Below are 24,154 nucleotides of genomic sequence, written 5' to 3' on the forward strand. Positions count from 1 at the left end.
ATTTATATGAATTTCTAGGAAAATAAAACAATCACCACCAGTGCCACAACAGAGCTGCTAGTCAATTCTTCAAATAATTAACCAATAGCGGTACCAGGGCTCTCTTTTGATGTGATTAGTTTCACACCACTACAAGTATGCAGAACAATGAGGTAGACATACTTAATCAACAAGTGCAAACTTCATCACACGTGTCTAAGCAAACAAGGTGGTGTTGATGAGTCTGTCCCCCTGCATGGTGCCAAGTAAGGATTTTTAAACAAGGTTGCCTTTGGGATCAGTGTTTACGCCACATACAGTATGAGAGCTCAACAGTTTGTAATCCTTGTAAACTCAGATAGAGAAAACAAGGAAACTCCCCCAAGCCGGAATTTACTGAATTCCCCTGAGCGACCCTTTTTGTTTCTTACAGCTCCTTTCCATTACTGTAGAAAAAGGGGGTTCTGTGGAGACAGCAAATGCTACAAAGACACGTTGTATAACAAAACAAGCGTACATCTGACAGGTGCTCGCCTCTGCTGAGCAGGCAGTAACCTTGGAGGGAGTAGATAGGAATGTAGCAGCCGTATCTGAGCTCAGAGGGAAATACTGACTGCAAAGGCCTTTTTTTGTTCCAAGAGAAAAATCAATATTCCAGAGTCCATCACACGTGCAGGCATTTTGGTGTTTTTGTGTATGTGTGTGTGTGTGTGTGTTTTCCTCTCCAGGTGGGCTCTAGTTATGTGAAACAGGTTCAGAGTGACCCCTGGAAAAATTAGTTAATGCCTAACTTCTTTATCTTTGCTTTACAGCCAAGGGTTGTACCTCCAAATCAATACGTGATACACAAATATCCCAGGGCTCCATGTTCTGGACAGAGAGCAATGACGAAGGCTTGAGAGTTAGCCAGATTCACACCACCTGCCAGGGAGAAAGGTTTTTTTTTGTTTTTTTTGTTTTTTTTTTAAAGGCCACAAGCTTCTGGTTGAGTCATGTAGAGAAAGTGAGGCTAGAACATACAGTGGGTACGGAAAATATTCAGACCCACTTAAATTTTTCACTCTTTGTTATATTGCAGCCATTTGCTAAAATCATTTAAGTTTATTTTTTCCTCATTAATGTACACACAGCGCCCCATATTTACAGAGAAACATGAAATTGTTGAAATTGAAACCAGTGTTCCTACAGAAAGGCAAAAAGCTAGACTTTATCAACAATCAACAGCTCCAAGTCAGGTTTAGACAATGTTATAAAAACATTAATATAACCTTCTTCTGTTGTGATACATATTTGTAGCATTTGTTCACAAATAGTGTATAAAGTCTTTTAAATTATCTGAAATTACTAAATAAGTGTCACTATTAGAATTTATTTAGATCTAACTGTGAGATGTCATTGCTTTGCTGCTGCCATGTTGAGATCCACACTTCTCTGGTTCTTTTTGCTGAAGCAGAGATATTGTATCTGTCTACCCTCAAAGTTTACCACTCAGCTGCTCAGTCGTGGTTTGAACATGACATGAATGTCACATTAGCATTGAGTGAATAATTCTGGACGTAACCCGACCTTAACCACTACTTTGTCATTTACACTTTGATCCTTGTACAGGTCAAGCATCAATATTTATCGAATGAATTAGTGAACGCCTGAGGTGCAGGTTGTTACCTTTGGACAGAGCCAGACTAGCTATTTCCAGTCTTTATTCTAAGCTAAGCTAACAGGATGCTGGTTGTAGCTTCGTTATTTAGGCAATAGACATGAATAATTTTCTTATAAAACTGTTGGCAAGAAGGTGAATAAACAAACTAGTCCTATAATCAATGATTTTTTTCATTCATAATTATAAGTTTGTGGAATATTTTTTAACATGCACAGGACGAATTTTCACAAAAAAAAAAAAATCCCTTTTAATGTTCCTGAAGGCCTTCGCATGCAGCCTGGGAATGCAGCATCTGGACCTTGATGGCATACTGCCACTGTTCTGTACTTTTATTCCAAGCCTGACAAGCTTGAAGTGTTTTCTCCTCTCTGAGTCTACGCTGGCCAGGAGAGTTGATATCTGTCACTGTCTGGTACGCCATCCCTGCAGACCTTGTAGCGAATCAACAGGGCAGCTACCAGACAGATAAAATGGCACATCAGAGTTTCAGGGGCCTGAACCAGGTTCCAGTTCCCAAACAGTGTTATGGTGAGAGAAAGGCGCATCAACTTAGGGAGGGCAGACACCCCCCACCGATAGTAGCTAGTAATCTCTGAGGTCACCCTCTCAGTCAGGTCCTGGAGACTGATGACGTGAGGCCCCTGATAGGCTGTCTCCAACGGAGGAGACACCAGTCGGCCGCACGAGCTGCTGGGACAGAGAGCAGGAACCTAGACGACGGACGGATGGCGGGGCTGAAGGGGGAGGAGGGCAGGAGAGATGAAGAGAAGGTGGGTCAGGGAGGTGGTGTGGCGGAGGAATGCCAAGGCAGAGCAGTGGGGGTCATGGAGAAGGTCCTGATGAGCAGAGAGACAGTTCTCTGCTGGAGACTGGTGCATGGCTGACAAAGTTTACTTAACACCAACCCCTGGGAGCCCAGGTCACTGGGGAGGGGTGGAGGACTCTGTTCATCTCCAGCTAAGAGAATTAGATTGTTGTCACAGCTAAAGATCTGGAGGACAGGGAGAAGGTGGAACAATATGGGCCTCTGTGGTTCTCAGAGAGAGGGGTTTGCGGGTCCAATTCATAGGTTTTTAGTGATTATTTCCTACTTTCTAAGCAGCCACTGGCTAACAATTTTGTCAGTACCGTAAGCAAATGAACTTGAAATACCTACCATTGAGTGAGTTTTTGTTTAAGCTCATACAGTATAATAATGAAATAAGCAAACAGGGTCATCTCTGACCTGACAACCCCTCCTGGAAACTCCAAAGTCTTTTGTTGAGGAATCATGCAAATAATGCATATATAGTTTCCAGGGCGTCCTTAGCTAACATATTAAATGTAAAGTTTTTCTGCACCTGACCTTTAAATCCCAGATGTTGGATTTTCCCACAGTAAAATGCACTGTTACGTCCCCTGCGATGGTCTCTAGGGGTTGACTGGGACGTAGCATTTGAACCAAGTAGGCGGGAGTCAACATCAGTGCAAACAAAAGTTTTAATAACAGAATCACAACAGGCTCTCAAGTGTGGAGGAGGAGGGGACCGTGTGGCAGTACCAAATGAAAGAAAAACTTACAAAAAACCAGCCTTATCTATCTCTTAGTATTACACAAAAGAACAAACAAAAGGGCCTGGCTATTCTAACTAATAAGTGACTTTAAATAAAACAAATACAGGGGTCGGCACTGACCACGCTGACTAGTGTTTTTAGACAGCCCAAAACTACGTGTTGTGAGTGTACAGGGCACCCCAGCTTACCTGATCCACCTCCTCCCTGACCACATGTAGCATACCTACAGCTCAGCACCTCACAGGCCTCAGGCCTAACAATCAGGAAAAAGAGAGAGTGAGCACCAGGCTTCAGTGCTTCTTTTAACCCTGCCCTCTTGGAAGATTGGCCAGGTGAAGTCTTCAGGAGCCAATGAGCTTCCGACTTCTGCTGATTAGCTCAGAGACCAGAAAGCCAGCACCTGGAGAGAGTGAGGGAAAGGAGGAGGGAAAGAAAAGGAGGGAGGAAACCCACAACCCCACTCTACCTCAACAGACACGTAACAGCACCTACAAGGAAATGTTTTCAAAAAGCCCAGCTTCTCACAGTATTAATCTGACAGTGGTAATACATAAAACCAGAACAGGCTCAGTGATCATCGTGTTGGATCAGCTGTTTCAAGTGAGATTTGAGTCTCCGCAATGTAATATTCTAATTTCTAATTTTCTAATGTATTTAATAGTTTTTGGACAACGATCTCTGGAGGTCTGTTGCACAAAAGAACAAAGTTTATCAGCCTTTGGCAACAGTGTGCAGCACTGTGGTTGAACGGGAAAGCACTGAGGTTTGAATGTGTCTAATTATGGGACTGAAAAGCAGAGCACTCTATAATTCAAAGAAACAAAATGGAAAACAAAATGAAAGCAAATCTTTGTTCAGAACTGCTTTCGATATGTAGACTGAAAGTCACTAGGTGGCTATCATATTCTATTATTTCCAACTGACATTTGATATTCTCATTCTCATGCACGAGGCACACAGTAGCTCAACCAGTACAACATGCTCTGTTAAGTCCTTGCTTCAGTGGCCTGGGTTCAAATCTGGCCTGCATCTCCAGTTAAAGGCAGAAAATCCAAAATGTCACTGAAAAGGAGACCTCTTTATATTTAAACACATGTAAAATGTAATAGACAAGTGCCCAACCACTTTCACTTTTTGGCACTGTATGATTTAACAGAGATATACTGTCACTAGGTTACTGACAAAGGCTATCAGTATTACTTCAATATGTCAACAAATTCAAACTAATCCTGAATGAGTAGTGATAGTCATTTGTTTAATGTAAAGATGTTATCGAGTTTTACAAGTTGACAGTGCTGGCCAGTGTCTCCCCTGCTCTTTAATCAGAGTAAATCTACACTTTAGCAGCAGACAAAATTTCCTCGACGGCAGCAGCTACCCATGACTTCTATTAGATTACAGAGGAGATTTATCGAACCGGCTTCCGGTTTTCAGATAGGATAGTGACAACACTTATCTCCTGATATTCCCTTATCAAAAAACTATTTAGCGAGAGAAACAGACATTAGCCCAGATTTTTTTTTTTACACTGCAGAGTGCTCCAGCTTAGTCTCCTCAGTACAAGGGTCTGTTTGCTCTGTGTGCACACACCTCCATCTGCCCAGGTAGAGAAGCATTAACATTGCCTTAGTGCTCTCTTGATGTCACTGCCATTACGTTCGCATCAAGCTCTTGGACTTTGAGACTTGATCAATGCTGCTCGGATGTGGAATACTGAAAAAAAAAAAGGCATTGCAAACCAATAGGAAGAGAGGAGACCTGAAAGCTGTAAAGTTTCAGGGAGTACTTTTATGCACAAGTGCTGGTGTGTGTGGTTGGTCTGGCGGCAGGGATGGGCCAACAGGCCAGACTTAGCAGGTGGTGAGAGAGGTCACTACAGGAGATGGAGCTGGTGGGTCACCGTGAGGTTATCCTGACCTGAGCTTGCCTGTATTTATCAAGAGCCAAGGGAGGCATGTGTTTGTATGTGTGATTTTTTTTTTTTTTTTTGTACAGATATGTGCCTGCCAATGCATGCTTCTATGTGTGTCTGTGTACACAGAAAGAGACGGCAGGAAGCAGGGGCTAATTTTTATGCAGCTTCAAGATTTTGACAAAGCAGTTAAAGATACATTTGTTTGTGTGTGAAGACAGAAGGCCATCTGTGGGAGTCGGGCAGAGAGGAGAAGAGAAGAGAAGAGAAGAGAGAAAGAGTGGGCAATAAAGTTGTACAGAACAAAACAAGGCTTTATGGAGCTAATAACAAAGTTCGAACTCCAGTTATTAACCTTGTTAACCAAAGATCTTGCTTTTTCTGCAGACTTTTTTCACCAGACACCTGCTGGCATGTCAGACGTGATGGTTCATGTAAAGCCGACGTGCCCAACAAGCATTCTGATTATTTGTTCTTTCCGTGGATGATGCCTGTAAAAGGGGCTGCAGGTGCTTGGGCCAGGGGCACCGTGTCTAGGGGCCACGTTAACTATTAACACAGCCATATAATACTGTTACTGATTACCGCCTCTCGCTCTTGAGGCTCCCACTGACCTGAGTCACAGGTAGGAATCCCGCTAAGGTGTGTATTTGTCAGTGCAATCTCCTACAGTGTGGCTTTCATACACCAGCCTTCACCATGCGTGGCGCTGGAAAGCAGCCTCCCTCCTAGTCATAATTCTTTCTTCCTCTTCGTCCTCTCCCTCCCTCTATTCATCCCTCTTTGCTTCCTTCTCTCCTACGCAGACTTATTCACACAGTGTAGTCCTCTCCCTCCCTGGATCTTTTCAACGACCTTCGCGATGACCTTTATCCTTCCTGCCATAAAACGCCAAGACGTAAAGATGTCTTGTACAAAGTTAAGAGGAACCATGTTTGACATGTAGCGCTCCAGGTACTTTACTCCGGGGCAAAAGTCTAAGGTGTAGCGGACACTGATGAATGACTCACAGCACATGTACAGCAACGCATGCTGCTATGAGATGAGGAAATATCAAGGTGTTGTACTGCAATGTGAACATGCTTTGTGATAAGAACTCTGTTTATGCTGCATTACACTGTAATGTTTCCAACATAGCACAGGAAGACAAAGCAAATTATAAATGATTCTTTAGTTAAAAAAAACAAAACAAAACCTCACCAAAGCCCTTCAGAGAGACATAATGATTTTAATGACTCTCCTTACACTCGCTCCCATCTTTGAGATGGCACCGATTAGAAAATTTGGGTCAAAGAAATGTGTTAAAGAAATAGTTTAACATGGGAAATACACCAATTTAATTTCTGTTCAAGGGTTAAAGGAAAAGGCTGACACCACTCTGATATCATGGCATTAAGTTTAGAGCTCAAGCCAGGAGGCAGAACTGTGTCTACCAACATCTCTAAGGATCTCTAATCAGCATGTTTTATCTTGTTTGTTTAATCTGTGGTTTAATGGGGGGGTAACATCCATCCCTATTGCATGTAACTCCCTGTAAAGACACATTCAGTCATATTTACATTTCAGCTATTGTAAAAATTAAGCAAATGGGATAAAAACGTATTAACTTTTAAACTTTAGAAGTTTTAGTAAAGAAAGAGATGGCTCTCCACTTGCCTTTTTATGTTCTCCAGATTATGGAGCATGTTTTTAAAAAACAGATTTGCAAAATATGTCTTCTGGTAAAATTAAAATCTGTAATTTAAGGGGTCAAAAATTAAAAAGCAAACTACAGTTACTCTGTTCTACTGAAGAAATAGTATGAAAAACCTTAGTATCTGTTTTTCTTCATTATCTTCAAATAATGGGAAACACTAATTCTGGAAAAGCCATTACTGTTGAATGTTTTTAAATTGCCATTTTTCGATGCTTTAAGCGCCACCAGTGAAATCATATTCATCGCTGCTGAATGGAGTGGAAGCAGGAATCTTAGAGACAGAGATTTCAAACCCTGAGCAGCAGGTTCTTCAGAGCAGATGAATGTAGATCATAACCAATAGTACACTGAAGGCAAAAGCTGGGTATCATCATGTTCTGGTCATCGTCACCATTATTTAACAATTTTTATTTTTGAGTCACATAATATCATGGAGTTGTGCTCAAGATACCGGTGGTAGCAACCACTCCATCCTTGATTTACCAGTTTTATCATGCTGTGTTAATCACGTTGGATAGATGATATCTCCCAGTCCAGACCTCAAACCTCAGTGATGTCTGGTTGCCTGGATGCAACATCTTCAGGATACAAGGCTGCGTTCTAGCAGATCTGTAAACACTGGACTTAGTGGAGCCTAAGCTGCTGACCGGCTTCTATCAAAACAAACCACACACACTGGCCAGGTTTTGTCTTTGTGTCAGTGGGGATGGAGGCTAGGGGTCAGACTAGAGGACGCCTCGTTTCGAAGTTCAGTTTTTTAAGACACTTTATATATTCATGAAATTCTCAACCAACATTTTTTCAGCTACAGGCATGCCATACAGTCTTTATATATTTAATACGGTTATACAACTCCAGTTGTGATAACGGCATTCTTGTGAAATAAGTGGCAATGTGGACGTGACTTTGACACTGAACGGAAGTCATGCCAATTGAGAACTGAGCCAATGGTAAGTCAGATCAGCCATGCCTTTCTTGGCTTCTTTTGTTGAAGCGTACGGTGCAAGTCACAATAAGGGATTTAACTGTACGTGCCGCAGATCAACCTGATATGGCCTCCTTTTTTTTTTTTTTTTTTTTTCCAATAGGAGACCCATGGGTGGCGGTCAGAGCTGAAACCAGACATGTTTGTTAGATACCAGCAGAAGGCCAACGCTGCTCGTGTTTAATTTTGCGGTAACATTCACACAAGGAAGTTCTGCATTCGAAACCAATCTGTTACTGTGAAGTAGAAGGGATTGTGACACATTGTTTTTCGACTAAGCCGCGTGTTTTCTGCCAACAGGGACTCAAACCAGTCTGAGATATTATACTCCCACCATGGGCAAACATGCAAACACAGCGAGCCACTGCTCCGCATGGTACAGTACACACCGTTAGAGAGGGCACAAAGGAAGGCGCATGATTGGTGTGTTTGACAGCGATCTGATAAAACCATAATTGGAGCATGTAGAATGCATATGTTTTTCAGGCAAACAAAAGCCCTGGTCACGCCATAGAAACTGCCTCCCAATGTTTTCATTGTCTGGCAACTGACTAAAGTGAAGGAGAGGGCGACAGAAACCTCCAAGTCAGACAGAAAGTGTGTTTAATGTGTGCAGAAGGGCAGCCGTGTGAGTGTGTGCTTGTATGCATGTGTGTTAAGTGTGAGCGGCGGGGACGAGGCGAGGTTGTACGGTCATGGAAGGACAAGTGCCGTGCAAAGTCGGCCATGTCTAGTGCTGCTCCAGACCCCTTTGAGTGAAGCTAAAATCTTATCAGATCTCAAAGGGCTTATTTGTTCTTCTGACTGAAAAGCTATAGACACATTTGAACACACATTTTCCCTCTAGAAAGAAAGTTTCACTGTATTTACAGAAGGTCGAGGCCGAACTTTAGCACTTCCTACTTGGAGAGACTGTTATTTTGAAACATTGTTTAGCATCTGGTTACCACTTCTGGTACTTCGTGCAGTCAGAGGACAAAGGGATTGCTTCAGTGATTCTTAACTACCGGTAGCTTTTGGGTGTTTTGTGCCCTTGTGGCAGGATGGCAGGAAATGAGAGGGCAGAGAGATTTATGTTTCTTCATTTTGGTGGACGCGTATGTCAAAAGTGACAAATAAATGAGGTCCAATCCAAGCCACAGGAGATCAGCGAGACACCTTTGAGGATAAATCCCACCACACTCAGTCCCATGTTCCACCTTTTTCTGTGGAAAGAAATAGATAGAAAATGTTTGAGAGATGCAGCATATTGCGTGAGTGAATTTTGTGTCAGAGATGGAGAATGACACTCAACAAGGATCTTCTGACAGAGCTGAACCAGGAACTTTCTGATCTGTAGTGTGCTCCTTAGTTCCTCATACACTGGGATGACCCCTGGTATATAATTTCTGTTGTTGTTAATCTTATTATTTACACCTCTGAGAAGAACATTTATGTTTTTTTAAAGTAGTTTCAGAGGGCACTGAAAAAAATCCATTCACCTGCATTCCACTGGGGGGGTAGGCAGTAACCTGAACAAAGAACCTGAACAAAAACCATCTGCTCGATGAAAGACACAAGAGATAAGTGAGAAAATATGTGTTTTTGTAAAATGGGTGCATTGACACTTTTAAATGGCAAAGACATGTTACCTTTTCAGAGGGAACAATATTAAGATCTAAGCTGGAAATGAGTTCTGGCTTTTGAACAAAAAGGCTTTTTTCACATAAGACCAGCATGAACAATTCCAAGACACCGAACCTGAATCTGAATTACATTTTTTTCCCCTAGGCTTTTACTTCTGTGACGTGTCTAAATGTTTTCTGTGAAAAACCCTGACTCCACATCAACATCCGAAAGTGCTGGTGTCTTCACTAACCCCTCTGCCCCTCAGTTTTGATTTTAACAGGTGGTGATTGTTTCATTTCTGCCACACTCTCCTCTCATATCTCTCTTACGAGCAGCTGAGACTCCAGAGACCTTGGAAGTATGAGTGGGCCTGCAAGGTCTACCAGCTGCTCCATCCATACTATACTACAGTGCCAGGCCTAAGTGTCCAACCCCACGTTACCCCTCCCCATCATCACCACCCTGCCACCACCTCCTACTCACCTCCAAACTTGTCTCTGTTTTGCTATCAGTGACGTCACCTTGGCCCAAGGCTGCTTTCTTTCGGGCTGGGGCTCCAAACAGCTGATTCAGGGAAAGTCACAAAGTGTACTGGAGACCTGACCTTCTCTCCTGAGACAAAACACTTAGAGAGGGACTGGCTCCACAGGATGGAGACGTTGGCGTGGAAACAATAACATGGCCTCTCAATTTTCTGAAGAGATGAGACAAGGTTCTTCAGAGACGGACACAGAAAGACGGGAGGCCAGACGTCTTTGAGTTGAGCGTTCACACTCGATCCTTCGTCATCTCAGATCTTTTGTTGTGTGGTGGACGCCAAACTGTCCGACGTGAGTTCGCAGATACTGATGTGTTGTCAGCAGTTCAATAGAACTATGATTTTCTCTTTTCAGTCTTTCTGATTTCAATAAGCTTTTAAAGACCCGAATAACCAAAACATTTAGAGAAAAATGAGCAGAATTTTGCATAGTCCCATTTTTTTCCTTTCAAAATAGTTACTTTTGGAAACCTGCAGCTGCAGACTGTTTTTTTTTCCCCCTTTTTAACACATTTTACAGGTATTGCTTGTTACAGTTGCATTGTAGTGATCACACTGTAAATGGAATTAGTGGCTAAGTGTGTTGAATTGTATGCCTCTGCCTTATCTTGTTTTAATAGCTTTTTAAACACTTAGGTTTTATAGATGATGGATGGTGGCCTTATCTGACTACTGGCTCTTTCCAGGCAGGGTTCTTTTGACATGGGACCAAAAGTGGCAGAAGTTATCACAGCTTCCTTAAGTCCCCAAAATACTGGCAGATTCCCACTCAGCGTCAGAACCTGACTTTCATGGAAATTAAAATGAACTAAGATACTGAGGCTGAGTTAGTTGCAGATTTTTTTTTTTTTTCTCGTGACCCTCCTGGTCTGTTTTACCTTCATTCAGAAATACAGGAAGTTCTGTCCCCTGTATGTGTCATAATAAGAATTCACATTCTATAGCCAAAAATGAAAGCATCAGTGGAGCTCTCTGTCATCCATTCATATCACCTAAAAATAGTAACTGGACTTTGGCAGATGACTTGCTGCTGATCGAAGAGTCCACATCAAAAATGAAGCACAGCTTGAAAAGTGTACAAACTCATTTCATTCTCCTTATCCACTTAATCCCACATCCAATATGACTAAGCACAACCTGAAAAATGTGCAAATTACCATTATAATTACATGCAGCAGGGCTTTGCTCTACTAATCCACCTAATCCCTCATATTGCAGAGCTATGTGCTTTGCCTCAGTTTGTCCAGCCAAAGCTGTGTTTGAATTTCAATTCCATATGATATCTGAACAAACTCTGTATCTTATATCAGTGAAATACTGGAGCTGTGCTTGCAATCAAAGTTTTATTTTAATCTTTGTTTAACTGGAATATCCCCACTGATATCGAGGCTCCTTTCCAAGGGAAAAGACATGGCCGAGACAAGAACAGCACAAATGATAAAGACAGTTAATAACACAATAACATAGGTTGTGGCTGGTGTGTGATTGGAGCCAAAGTTAAGAGAATAGGGTCAGCTGAGCCCTGGAGCCTGTGTCAGGCTGATATGATATATCATGACACTGAAGTGATGAACTGGAGCTGCTGGAGATACGAACGATATCCCATAATAACAGATGAATGTGCCTCCATCTTTCTCAAGGCACAGACAAGCTTGCATCCCAGGAGTTTCCCAGGACTGTGTCTCTTCATCTGTGGCAATTCAGGTTCTTTACCCCAGGCAGCACAGAGCCAAGACCATAAATACACAGGCCACAAGCGTATACCTCTCAAAGGACGAGGAATGCAGGCTATTTGTTGAAGTTAGCAGCTTCCAACACTGACTGACACACACACACACTCAGTATGAGCAGGCAGGTGAGCAGGGCGTTCCGTTGTGGGCGAGCCGAGGAAGCAAGGACGGTGCATGTCCGAAATGACAAAGGTTGCTTTTACACCTGTCATGGCCCGTTTAATCATCTACCACTTCAAACAGGAGAGTCTGACGCTCACGGCCTCCCAGCAGCCTTTGCTCCAGCAGCTCTGGACAAGCTGCCACTCAGTAGAGGGCCAGGAGAAACAGAACCTGTGCAGGTATAAAACTTAACTGTGTCTTCCATAAAATAAAAAAAACAAATAGGTCAATGTTTTAAAGGCTCCAGCAGCGGGACACGGATGTAGTAAATACAGGAAACAGTTATCACAGGTGCTGTGGTGAATTTAACCTTACGAGAAATTCAGAGCATTTCTTTATAAACTGATCGAGACTGAATTGATCTGATGCAGCTTGAACGGATTCACACATTTACAAGAGACAAGGAAAAGGGTGCTGTGCAAGCAAATCTGTCGTTAGAATCTGATTTCCTTTGAGGTCGTACTGTGGGCAGGATTTATTGTATGTGGATATTTGTATTTGTTATATGTAAGCTAATAGTTGATAATGAATTCTGATTTTTCTTTCAATTATAACATATTTAAACAGTATATTTCATAATCAGTTACTTTGTGAGTGAATCCAATTTCATGATCCACAGTGAGTATAATTTTCAATCCAGCAGAGAAACTATTTAAATTTAATGAAGATTTTGTTTTGAAACTAAGCTTTTTTTCTTTTAGAATATAATCATAACCTTAAATTGACCTTTTAATATCTGTAGAGTTTACAGCTGCACACCTCATTTACATTAGACCACAATAGTGTATAATAATAGAATTTTTTTTAGCCCTGTTAAGTTATTTAAGTATTTGATATCCAGTTTAGAACTTTAGAATTGTTTTTTTTTTGTGTGTGTGTCAGATAGGAGTCCAGGCTTCAACCTTATTGATGTGATAAAAAAAAACACTGATTTGAATAGGAAAGACTATATTATTATAAAAACAAAACAAAACAAACAAACAAAAGAAAACACACCAAAATGCACAAATCTTAGTCTCATTGTGAAGTCTGTATTTATCTCTTATAATCGAATCTATATTTTTCTGTCCATTAAAGCCTGCCTGTCACTATTTAGGTAAATTTAGGTAATAGCATGAAGCATTATAGTAATATCACAAATAAAACTGATCGAAACTGATCGTTTTTGGAATTTTATCAATAGAAAAAGCAATTTAGTTTCGATGTATCGAAGTATTATAGCTCAACCTTCTCCCCATAAGCAGTAAAAACATGTCCTCAAATCAAGTATTAGATTGTAGACTTCCATAATAATTAAAAGTCTATTATATAACACATATTGTTTTGCTTAAAACCACACCTTAGTCTCTGTGTAAAATACCAAGATAAAATAAAGTGAGTCCAAAACAGCTGAGTGGTGATTGATCAAATCTCTTCCCTGCTTTTTTACACGTAGCTACAATCGGTTTTTATTTATTATAATATACGTATCATAAAGGTTTTCGTGTATAGGGAGGATTAAATGTCCACGGCGCCTTTTTATTATCCCACGTAACAGAGAAGAGAGACTGGATCTCAGTAGCTTTTTGGCTCAATTCACAACGTAACTGACGAGCAGTCATGACAATAATCACCACGTTACATTCAGAGACATTAATAATGAATCACACCGAGCAATAATGATTACTACTGACATTAATCCTTGTTTTAGTGAAGAATTTCTAAAAGCCAGCGGAGTTCCTGCTCCTTGTTATCTCCATAACATCATGCATATTGCAGCAGTATTGGCTAATCAGGAGCAGGCAATAACAAGAGCTGGAGTGTTGGAGATAATCATTATCAAGTCGGTACATAAGGCACTGACACCTGAAGAGGGTCGACCATTAGCCCGTACACCTCCTGAAAGAAACAAACATTATTCAGATAAAACTGTAGCTATAGCCACGGTGGGAGTTTAAAAAAAAATCATTTTACAAGGAAACAAATTCTTTCGATTTCAAATTAATACGATAATTTATCAGATTTTGTATATTATTATTCTTATTATCATTATCATTATTATTATTCATTTAGTTTAGTTTCATTCTAAGAGTCAATTTAAATTTTACGTTTTGGTGTTTCTTTTTGTTTGTTTGTTTTTAATCATACTTAAATGCAATTTAATGTAACATACTGTTATTGTTATTCTTATTCATATTATTAGGCTACCAGCAGCAGTCCTGTAATTCTAGGCCCATTAGCCTAGAATTACAAGACCTGAAATGGCGTTTTCCAGTTAAATATGCGATAAAGATAATTAGATTATGGGCCTGCGTGTCTTGGTTGGGGCTGACAGTCCTGCAGGCCCGCGGTGTTTGACCGTGTGTGGATAAATGTGGAGACAGGGCGGCGTCCTGCCTCTTCTCCTCACAGGCTCCGTGTGTCAGAGCAGCACACTTTGACATCACTGCGAAAACACCTCATTCATCAACTCGAGGCTCCGCAGCCAGCGAGTAAGAAGTAAAAAAGGGGGGTTGGGGGGGGGGGGGCGACAACAGGATTTTGTATTCTCGCACCTTCCTGACAACTGTTCTCTGAGACGATGGGATGGGAGACAGTAGCGCATGGTTTGGTTACTCCCTCTGATTTAGGAAAAAAAAAAAAAACAACTCCAAAACTTCTCCGGTTTCTGTCAGACAGAAGGCCTGTGACCTGGCAAGACAGCAGTGTGTCTGCAATATGTCCTCAAAAACGAATCCACATGAGCAGTTTTTAAAGTTTGAAATGAGAATTTGGATCTGTAGCACATCAGATATACTTAAATCCACTGCCAGCGCTCAGATAGACACTCAGAGCCTACACAATAATAGCAGGAGGCCTATCGGCAGCTGCTGCAGCATAGTCATGCCTACATGTGTTAATGTTGTGGTTCTCTGCTTAGATTTACAACACAAATAGCCACATTTAGGCCACAAGAATAAATAAAGTGAATATTAATATTAGCGTAGTTGCAGCATCTCAACAGCAGGAGTTGAGGAGCAGTTTGAGGAGAGTAGTATAGAAGCAATAATAATAATAATAATAATAATAATAATAATAATAATAGTACATGCAGCTCTAATAGCTACTAGTAGCAACTAATAGCAACTAGTAGTTGTAGCAGTAGACTAATTGTGGCCTACTGACAGTGGTTGCAGTGGCAACAGAAGTTGTAATAATAATAGTTGTACTAAAGGCAGTGAAAGTTGTAAGTAATATTAATTTAATATATGAGCAATATTCATCTTAATCTTCGGAGTCTAGCTGAGCAGCTTCAAGGACAGACTACAGTGTACTAGCAGTAGTAATATTAGTAATTTGGTAATATGATGCAGTGCAGTACAGGTCTCTGTGTAGCTTCCAGTGCAGACTGTAGCGATCATAGTGGTAAGGCTTGTATTAATAGCAGTTGTAAGCAGCAGTGGTAATAGTAGTAATAATGGTAGTAGTGGGAATATTAGAGTGGAGTACTCGGTTCTCCCTGCAGCTTCCAGTCTGCCGTGTAGCAGCAGCAGTGGTCGCAGTAATGGTGATATTAGCCGTAAATTCAGCCTTTAGTGCTCAGCTATCTCCCATCCAGACAAAATGTAAACAGACACAAATACGTGCTGAATGGTCGCGAGTGTGATGAACCGGGAACTGTTTGTTAACCTCTGTGAACACGCACGAGAAGAGCCGCTGAATGAGTGAATGATTCAATTGACACCTCGGCACTTTTGATCACTTCACTCAGCGCTGTGTATATTCGGCCCTGAGCGAATCATCGCGGTTCAAAGCGAAGCCGTTCACGGCGGCAGCGGAGAGACGTGCTGAGAGTTTGTGCTTCCACACTGATGAAGCCATTTAATCCTCAACCAAAGCGTCTGACTTAAATAAACTAATTAGGAGGAGATTTATCCATCGCTGCGCTGAATATCGAGAATAAACAAAGAGGGAGGGCGTTCGCCTCCAAATCGAGACTTCAAGGCACCAGGGCCCTGAAGAAACCCCAGCGATTACATTTATTTATTTTGCATCATGTTTTGAGAAAATATATTGTATTAGAAAGTGATTAATATTCTTAAACGCATCTATATAATGATCCATATCCATGCAATACTGCAAAGTTGATGGTCTAATTATGAGTTCAGTCTACAGAGATAAATCAAAATTAATCTTAAATTGTTTAGACATATTTTTTGTCGGAACAGTCCAATATTAGGTGGACTTATCAGCCATTAGTGGTGAAAACAATCTGATATTTTACCTTAAAAAAAAGCACATATATATTTTCCCACAGGACTGGAAGTAGCTGCGCTGGAACTAAACTAAACACATTTAGCAATTTGTCATGTCCCACTAGCCGGTCATGTGATTTTTATGTCAATTACCAATTGTAACCAACTGTCAGATAAATGCTGTGGAGTAAAAAAAAAAAAAAAAAAAGTACAACATTTAAACCCTTTAAATTGTAGTAAAGTAGAAGTATTTAGTAGGATAACGTTGAAGCACTGAAAAAAAAATCTAAATAAAATTGTAGTACATGTCAGAAACGATTTTAAATCACGGCTATAAATCAGAACGATAACAGAAAATAAATCAAAAATTTAAATCTGTCAGAAATGTATGATGTTGAACTTTAGACCGCGCATATATTTAAACTCAGGAGAATTGTTGTTAGCAAGTGATCTGGAAAAAACATCTAATAAATCATAGAGCAGAGTCTCGAAGAGGAGGCGGAGCTGCATCTTTGTCCAAATTTAAAAAAAAAAAAAAAGCAAAAGTGTGCAGAACTGTCGGATGCATGATTGCATTTACACCTTATTGCGCGATTCAGACGTGATGAGGTCTCTTTCTTTCTGTTTCTCCCGTGTGATTGATTGGAGGACTTCATAGGCTGGCACCCCCATCGTGTTTCCAGCAGCTCACACTCCACATGATTGGTCCGCCTCCTGCTGCCGCGGCCACCAGAAGCGCCTCCTCTCATAAACACTCGTCACACCGCGCTAACGTTTCCCATTACTTCCAGGAGAAGCAGCGGCTCACTTATTAGGAACTTTTGAGTGCGACCTATGGCATACATCTAGCAGGTACGTGGCGAAAAGCGACTAATGTCTCCTCTTTTTCACCTCTGACTGTCTTTTCTCGTTCGTGGCAAACAGCTGCTTTAAATCTCTGGCGGAGAGGCGGCGAGCGCAGAAGGTCCGAGCTCATCATTTCGGGGTATCGTTTTATCGCTCCGGCCTGCCTCTCGGCTCTTATCTGTTTTGGGTCTTATCAAACGGTTATCTCTTTTGCTGTGAAGACATATTGCGTTTTGTTTCCTATCTGTTATGTGTGTGTGTGTGTGTGTGTGTGTGTGTGTATGTGTGTACTTGTGTGGATGTGTGTGCGTGTGTTTGTGTGTGGGAGGACAGGGATTTGACGCGGATGGATCCATGGCTCTTATTAAGAGCTCTTGATAGGAGTATGGCAGTCACAGTTTACTGGATGTGTTGTATTGGAGTAAGGGATGATACAGGGTTGGTGAACATGCCGTGAAATTAATTTTCAGTTTCACAGTTTCATTTTGTTTTTGTTTGTTATTTTGTTTTTGTTTCTTTTTTTTTTTTATTGTGGCGACTCTTCTAAAGATGAAAACAGGCTGTGTGTCAGAGATGGATTTACGGTTTTCCACAGCATCGGCGAGTTTCTATCCAGACGTTTTTGGGACTGATTCTGAATTCAGTTGTCCAGAACTTCACAGGAGTTAATTAACTGTTTCCACTCGTTTTTTACAGGGTAGAAATCTCCCTGACCAATTTTATTAACCCCTAACGGTGTATGGAAAGTGCTCCTGGATGGACCTGGGCGAAAACAGCTGGTCCATGGTCAAGCGAGAAGTATCCAGCAGCCCAGGGTCACCGGCTGAGCAGACCTACCTGCCCGGTGACAGCAGGAGGGACGGCCCCACCTCGGATGAGCTGAGGACACCTCCGAGCGAGCTTGACGCACTGGGGCACCGCCGCTCCGACGGCAGATCACTACACTCCTACGTTCACTTCGGACACCATAACAACACCCTGACCACTACCGAGGACATCCCGCTGTTTACGGATTTAGACCAGGGCAGCAAACTCGTCCTCTCCAGCGGAGCGCACAAGGCGAGCTTGCTGGTGGACCCCACCGACATGTATCAAACACTGGCCATCGCCGCAGCCCAAAGCCAGACTGGATATGATTCCTCCTCCGGTGGTTATATGCACTCCAACCCCAACTCTCCCGTGTACGTGCCTAGCTCCCGGGTGGGCCCCATGATACCCAGCCTTTCTTATCTGCAGGCCAGTGGCTCTGCGCAGCCCAGCCACGCCGTGTCCAGCCACTCGGTCTGGTCGCAGTCCACCCCGGAGAGCCCTTCATACAGCACCGGGAGCCCGCACACCGCCAGCCGGTTCCACTATCCTCCAAGTCCGCCCATGAATAACGGGACGCCGAGAGACACCGGCTACAGTAACACGCTGAATGTGAGCAACAGAGACCAGTACGGCCTCTCCCGGCCCCTCAGTGGGACCTATCCGAGTCCATACTCTCCTTATGTTGCACCGCAGCTCTCCCAGCTGCCCTCGCCTTGGACCGGGGGACCTTTCGATAACACGATGCTGCACACCTTGCAGAGTAGAGGCGCGCCCCTGATCAGAGGACCAAACGGAGGTAAGAAAAAAATGCAAAGTGTAGAGAGGGGGAGTGATAGAACAGTTTTCATTCTCAGTGTCTGGGATAAAAAAAATAACAATAAAAAGTCCTTTAATCAGAAATGCAGCTGCTGAAGTGTCTTTAGTGCGCTTTGGTAACAGAGACTGATCTCCCTGCAGAGGCCAAAGCTCAACATATCAAAAAAGAATTTACCCCCAAAAAATGTTTAATAAAGTACCACAAAAATATTCTTTCTCTGATGAAAATCGTGCTGGATTTGGCCTGAGGGACCGTGTGTGTCTCATTCCTTCAAGAAAAATTAGGCCTATTTCTGTGCGCAGACCTACGGCTGGCCAAAACACGTTTAATCATAAAACATTTTCACAACAGTGAAAATAAGCTGAAAGCGTTTAGGATTTATAAGTCTTCATTTTGATGTAATGATGCAATCTGTTCCCTATAAATAATTGTTTTACTACAGGAAATCAGTGGATGTGATTTGATTTTCTCCACCTGACCTGTTTTCATTGTACGAGAAACGCAAATTCTTTCACAAATAAGAAAAGAAAAAACAGATTTCCACTCACAAAAGTTGTGCTTTTTGTTGATTTAAATCTTTTCTTTTTAGTTTCAGATATTCTCGACGACATGGGGGAGAGCAGAGAGTGCGTCAACTGTGGCTCCATCTCCACGCCGCTCTGGAGGCGCGACGGCACGGGCCACTTTCTCTGTAACGCCTGCGGCCTGTACAGCAAAATGAATGGGCTGAGCAGGCCATTAATTAAACCACAGAAACGGACGGTAAGCAGGGGGACCACTTATCCGCTCAATTTCCTGCCTAATTGTCTCAAACAATGGCTGGAGGTTATCGCCCAATGATATTCGTAGTATGTAATGCTCTACCTTTGGGCGATATATCAAGCCTTTAGTTCAGATTTGATTTTAATCCGATAAATTTTGTCTGTGATAAAACGGACTGAAATCTGCTTGCAAAATACGTAAGACGTACATTTGACATAGAATGAGTAAGTTGATGACATCGTTTAGCACATTAACTAATAGTATTAATTTAAAGTCAACAATCATAGGTGTTAAGTTGATGCAGGTTTGGAAGAAGAGGTCTCTTAGAAAATTTCTCATAATTTGGTTTTAACGGAAACCGCCTATACACAGAGGACATTTGTTAGCCTAATTAATCAGGCACTTAATCTGTCACACACCCTATTCAGTGCTTCTGTTGAGTAATTTAATCTAAATAGGCGACACGGGGGCAAATTCTTTCCTGGTGCCATTACGCAAAGCATATTACGCACAGTTTTTACAAGGAAATCAAATGTCACGTATGGACTCTTTGAAAATCAACATCCTGAAAAAAGCAGTGCGTAAAAGCTATTTAAATGGAGATCATAACAGGACCTTTATTATTGTTAGGAAATAGGGTGTGACTGGCCGAATTGTAATTCAATTAGTGGAGTGTGGCTTTCACTTTAAAAACTTTTTTTTATTTGACGCCCAAATCATTTCGACTCGACAAATCCGTGAAAATTAATTTCTTATTTGAAATGATAATCATAATAATGTTTTTTTTTAAATGCTGTGTTTCTATCACCAGTCAACGTCCAGAAGAATCGGCTTGTCCTGCGCTAATTGTCAAACCAGCACGACGACTTTGTGGCGCAGAAATGCCGAGGGAGAGCCGGTGTGTAACGCATGTGGGCTCTACACAAAATTACACGGGGTGAGTTAAGATTTGATTTCATCTTTTTAAAAAAAAGCGATTAACCACCTTCATTGGATTAACTAGCTCATTGCGAATCAAATATAATAAACGGTTTCCAAAAATCATCCAATCTGCAGGTACCTCGGCCGCTCGCCATGAAGAAAGAGGGAATTCAGACAAGAAAAAGAAAACCGAAAACACTGAATAAAACAAAGGGATCCTCTGGTAAGTTACTGATGAATCTCGTTGCCCTGCGTTCATTGCTTTTTAAAATACCATCATAACAACGTAATTTGTGTTTTGTAGGAAATAACAGCTCTATCTCTATGACTCCCACATCCACCTCTTCATCCAATTCCGAAGATTGCTCAAAAACCAGCTCTCCCTCTGGACAGGTGTCAGGGGTAAGACTTCTACTTTTTTTTATTTTAAATTTTTTATATTAAATTTCTTGTGCTTCATTTTAATTCAAAGCATCACATGAATTATAATGGGATGCAGCTATGAACTGGTACAAGAGTTTTTTTAATCTTTTTTAAATAAAACCTGAAATAAAAACTATGGGTGTTAATAATTTGAAAACACCATGATGCATCCTCAGGGTTGAATATTTTGTAATGAAAACACTGCAGCCTTTGCTACAGCAGGTGTTTAGGTAAAGTGGTCACATGCTGGCTGACTGATGCTTTGTGGTGATGACTGCTGGTAACCAATATGTCACCATAATATTACAGTAAAATGAGCTTCACATTTCTCATGATCTGGTTCTTTTTTTTTTTCTCCCAGTTGTGTAATGCAAATGGCATCTGAGTCCCAAAGCCAAAAGTGAATCACAGTCCAAATGTGGGCTTACTTTATACACAGAACAGCTACTTTTTAAAAACACACTCAAGCTAATGATAGTTTTTTTTTTTTTTTTTTTTGCTTTGATGTTGCAGGTCAGTTCGTCTGTGCTGTCCAGCTCGGGGGAGGGAACAGGCTCGGGCTCAGCGGTGAAGTACCCGGCACAGGACAGCCTGTACACCAGCGTGGGCTTGACCCAGCCATCAGATGTAGCTTCAGTGAGGGGTGAACCCTGGTGCCCCATGGCTTTAGCTTGAACATCTAAATCTTTTGGGAGGACAGCAATCCCTGGCCCCTTCTGTCTGGATGCTATGTAGTGTGGAAGTATTCGGGGGCAGTCTTTGGTTCTTTCCTCGCAGCTGATGCAAGAAGAGTCGGACAGGGTGCAAAGAAGGGTGAGACCACCTTAGGTCACGCTGCAAGATTGGAATATCTGGGATTTCTTTCCAGATTGGTGTGGGGATCGTGTTGCCTTAAAAAAAAGAAAAACGAAAAACAAACAAAAAAAAATTAAAATAAAATAAAGGGAAACGCCAGGCCAGATCATCAATCAGGTGGCCTGCTGTGGATAGTGTCTGGACCTGCCGTGAACTCGACATCTCTCCCATCCATGGCACCGAACCAGATCTGAGTTCTTAAAAGAAAGCCATCATGTACATAATGGATTTCCTCTCTGATCGGATACCAGCGCTTCAGAAAGTGCTATACTCTTTAAGGACCTTTAGATTTTATTTTTTTTTTTGTTTTTTCCACAACTGGAATCATGCCACAAGTGCCAAGACAACTTTTATGAATCAAAAGAAGAAAATATTTATAAATCTTCCATTGTTGAAAACATGGCTATGATTGTTAATAAAGATATCAATATAGAGTAGAAGTTAAACCATTCTGATGTCTTCTTTTCTAATTTTTTTTTCTTCATAAGTGGTTGTTGTTAGTAGTAGAGTAGTGTTGAACCTGCACATGTTTTCCACTGAAAGCTCTTACTGTATTTGACTGAAACTAGCTTGGTTTAAACAGGGTATAAATGACTATGTCATCTAGTGTTTTTGTTTAATTATTTACTGAAAATTGCAAATAATCAACTCCTTCAGACTATTTTTTGATACTGAAACGCTGTCAGCTGTTGGGTAGCATTTAAGGTACTTCTCTTAAAGCAGGGCTACAAAAGCTGTTTTACATTTAAAGCAGTTGGATGGCTTGTTTGAACAAAGCACACCCAGATTAGCTGCGAGCCTACTGAGCTTTATGTTACAAGACATAAACTGCAAAAGAAGACTCTTGGCTGGATTACCTGACTCAACATAAACTGTATACCTTTCCCAATGCAAGCATGTACTGTTGCATCATTTTTTTTAGACCAAAATTAGACCAAAGTGGAGAGTGAGGTCACCTCTGAACAAATTCACGTTACTTTGATGACTTTGACTAGTCCCAGTACGGATTAAAAAGAGTGTAACGGCCCAATAGTTGAACATGATAAGGTGTTAAAGTGGACAATCAGAAAAATAAATAAAGAAGCAAACGGTTTTTATTACAAAATAATATTTTATGTGCAGCCTCATTGTGGCAAAAAAAAATTGAATTCACAGCAGAATGTGTGGCATGCAGAAAAGAAAAAAGAAATTTGAGAGGAATGTTTGATTCTTCACCCTTTATGTCTCCAAGTCCTCCATTCATGGTGTGGGTGGAGACTCAAAATGCCATTTCAGGCTACAAATAACCATGGGGAGACTGAAACCTGAAGGTAATGAGCTGATGAGCTAGATGTGAAACTTGGCGTAACGAGGGTTAGTTCTTGTTTTTACTTTAATTTTACTCTAATTTTTTTCTTTTCACAACTTGCTTCATCCAAAAAGAGCATGTCATTCTTCTGGACTTATTTATTTTTTCGAAATATCATGTTTATTTTAGCATCATTTTATTTTTGTTGTGTTTTTTTTTTTTTTTTTTTCTGGAACATTATAAGAAATTATTTAAAATTCAGCCCAATAAATTGTTCTGGTGATTTACCGTTATTCTATGTTTCAACGAAAGGGCATCATCAGTGTTTTGAAGTTCTGGAAAGAACCGTGTTCTTGCATAATATCAATATTACTCAGGCATACTTTTACATGAGGCAATCACAGCTATGCTTTAACACCCCATTTCTCGCAGGCTGAAGAAAAACTGAATAGCTTCTCAGATTTTTTTCATGCTTGGGAAAAAAAAAATCAAGATCAGCTAATGCAAGGCAAGGACTTCACTATGCAATGAAAAATAAAATTCATGCTTCATTTTCAGAAAGACAAATATCCAACCTAAATACTTCAAGCGATCATGTCTCGAATCGAACATTTTCAATGTTTTTCTGGGTGGTTTGCTTCCACACTCTGCTTATGTTTCATTAAAGCAAGCCCTTATTCTTCTTGACAGCTTTTTTACTTAAGAGTTTTTCTTTTTTTAACCAGCCCTCAAAGGCTCAAAGCACAATCCACTTTCCTGTGTCCTCTTGAACCAGCAGCTCAAAGTACCTGTCACTATGTTTACTGTACTTAAGCGAATATGGCCTGTGAGTAATACCACATGAAAAGATTTTTAGAGATGGTTAAGATTTATGTCTAGGCTTAGTGTTATCTGTCTGCTCTTTGACATATTGATTTAGTTGAGTTTATTGAGTGTGGAGGAATGTGCTAGCCACATCCGCAGTTTGGACATGAATACTGTTATTGCACTTAAATGTATTTTTTTTTTAAACTTTGGCAGTAAATCAAACTTTTTGACATTTGACTGGAACGATACAGTTGCTGCAATTAGTTTCAGCCAAAGTCTGTTCATCACACGCTTTTATTTTCTCAGTGTTAGCACTACTAGTGTGGGGTGTGACGGCAAGTGGCGAATGAAAAGGTCTGGCATGTGGTCATTCTGTCCTAGGTGTTACATAAAACCCAGTTTGTACACGAGACCAACCGGCATCGAGTCCTCGAGCTTCCAAGCAGATAAATTACAAAACCGCCTTTAGATATGTAAATGCAAACTAGGGTTAAACTCAAAACACGAGCAAATATTTATAGGTTTCTTAATTTATGATGTGGTCCTACCTTGGCACTGTCTGACTGGTATCCACGGTGCTGTGAGGG

The 24,154-nt window shown here is 41.1% G+C and overlaps 1 protein-coding gene across 1 annotated transcript; it reads left to right on the forward strand.

Moving 5' to 3' along the window:
• Positions 1–16,810: 16,810 nt before the first annotated feature.
• gata6 (GATA binding protein 6) lies at positions 16,811–22,988 on the forward strand. The gene is made up of 7 exons (XM_041055595.1): positions 16,811–16,890; positions 17,581–18,490; positions 19,101–19,273; positions 20,085–20,210; positions 20,330–20,417; positions 20,499–20,596; positions 21,131–22,988. The coding sequence occupies exons 2-7, from the start codon at positions 17,641–17,643 to the stop codon at positions 21,290–21,292; spliced, it is 1,497 nt and encodes a 498-aa protein (XP_040911529.1). The 5' UTR covers positions 16,811–16,890; positions 17,581–17,640; the 3' UTR covers positions 21,293–22,988.
• The last annotated feature ends 1,166 nt before the right edge of the window (positions 22,989–24,154 follow it).

This window comes from Toxotes jaculatrix, chromosome 14 (assembly GCF_017976425.1).
Source record: "Toxotes jaculatrix isolate fToxJac2 chromosome 14, fToxJac2.pri, whole genome shotgun sequence".
Taxonomy (NCBI): Eukaryota; Metazoa; Chordata; class Actinopteri; family Toxotidae; genus Toxotes; species Toxotes jaculatrix.

Bases quoted from the DNA above. Each gene is read 5' to 3' on its own strand.
- gata6 (XM_041055595.1), top strand. From the start codon at position 17,641: ATGGACCTGGGCGAAAACAGCTGGTCCATGGTCAAGCGAGAAGTATCC. The intron at 18,491-19,100 runs GTAAGAAAAAAA...TTTTCTTTTTAG, and splicing joins GATCAGAGGACCAAACGGAG to TTTCAGATATTCTCGACGAC. The intron at 20,418-20,498 runs GTAAGTTACTGA...TGTGTTTTGTAG, and splicing joins TAAAACAAAGGGATCCTCTG to GAAATAACAGCTCTATCTCT.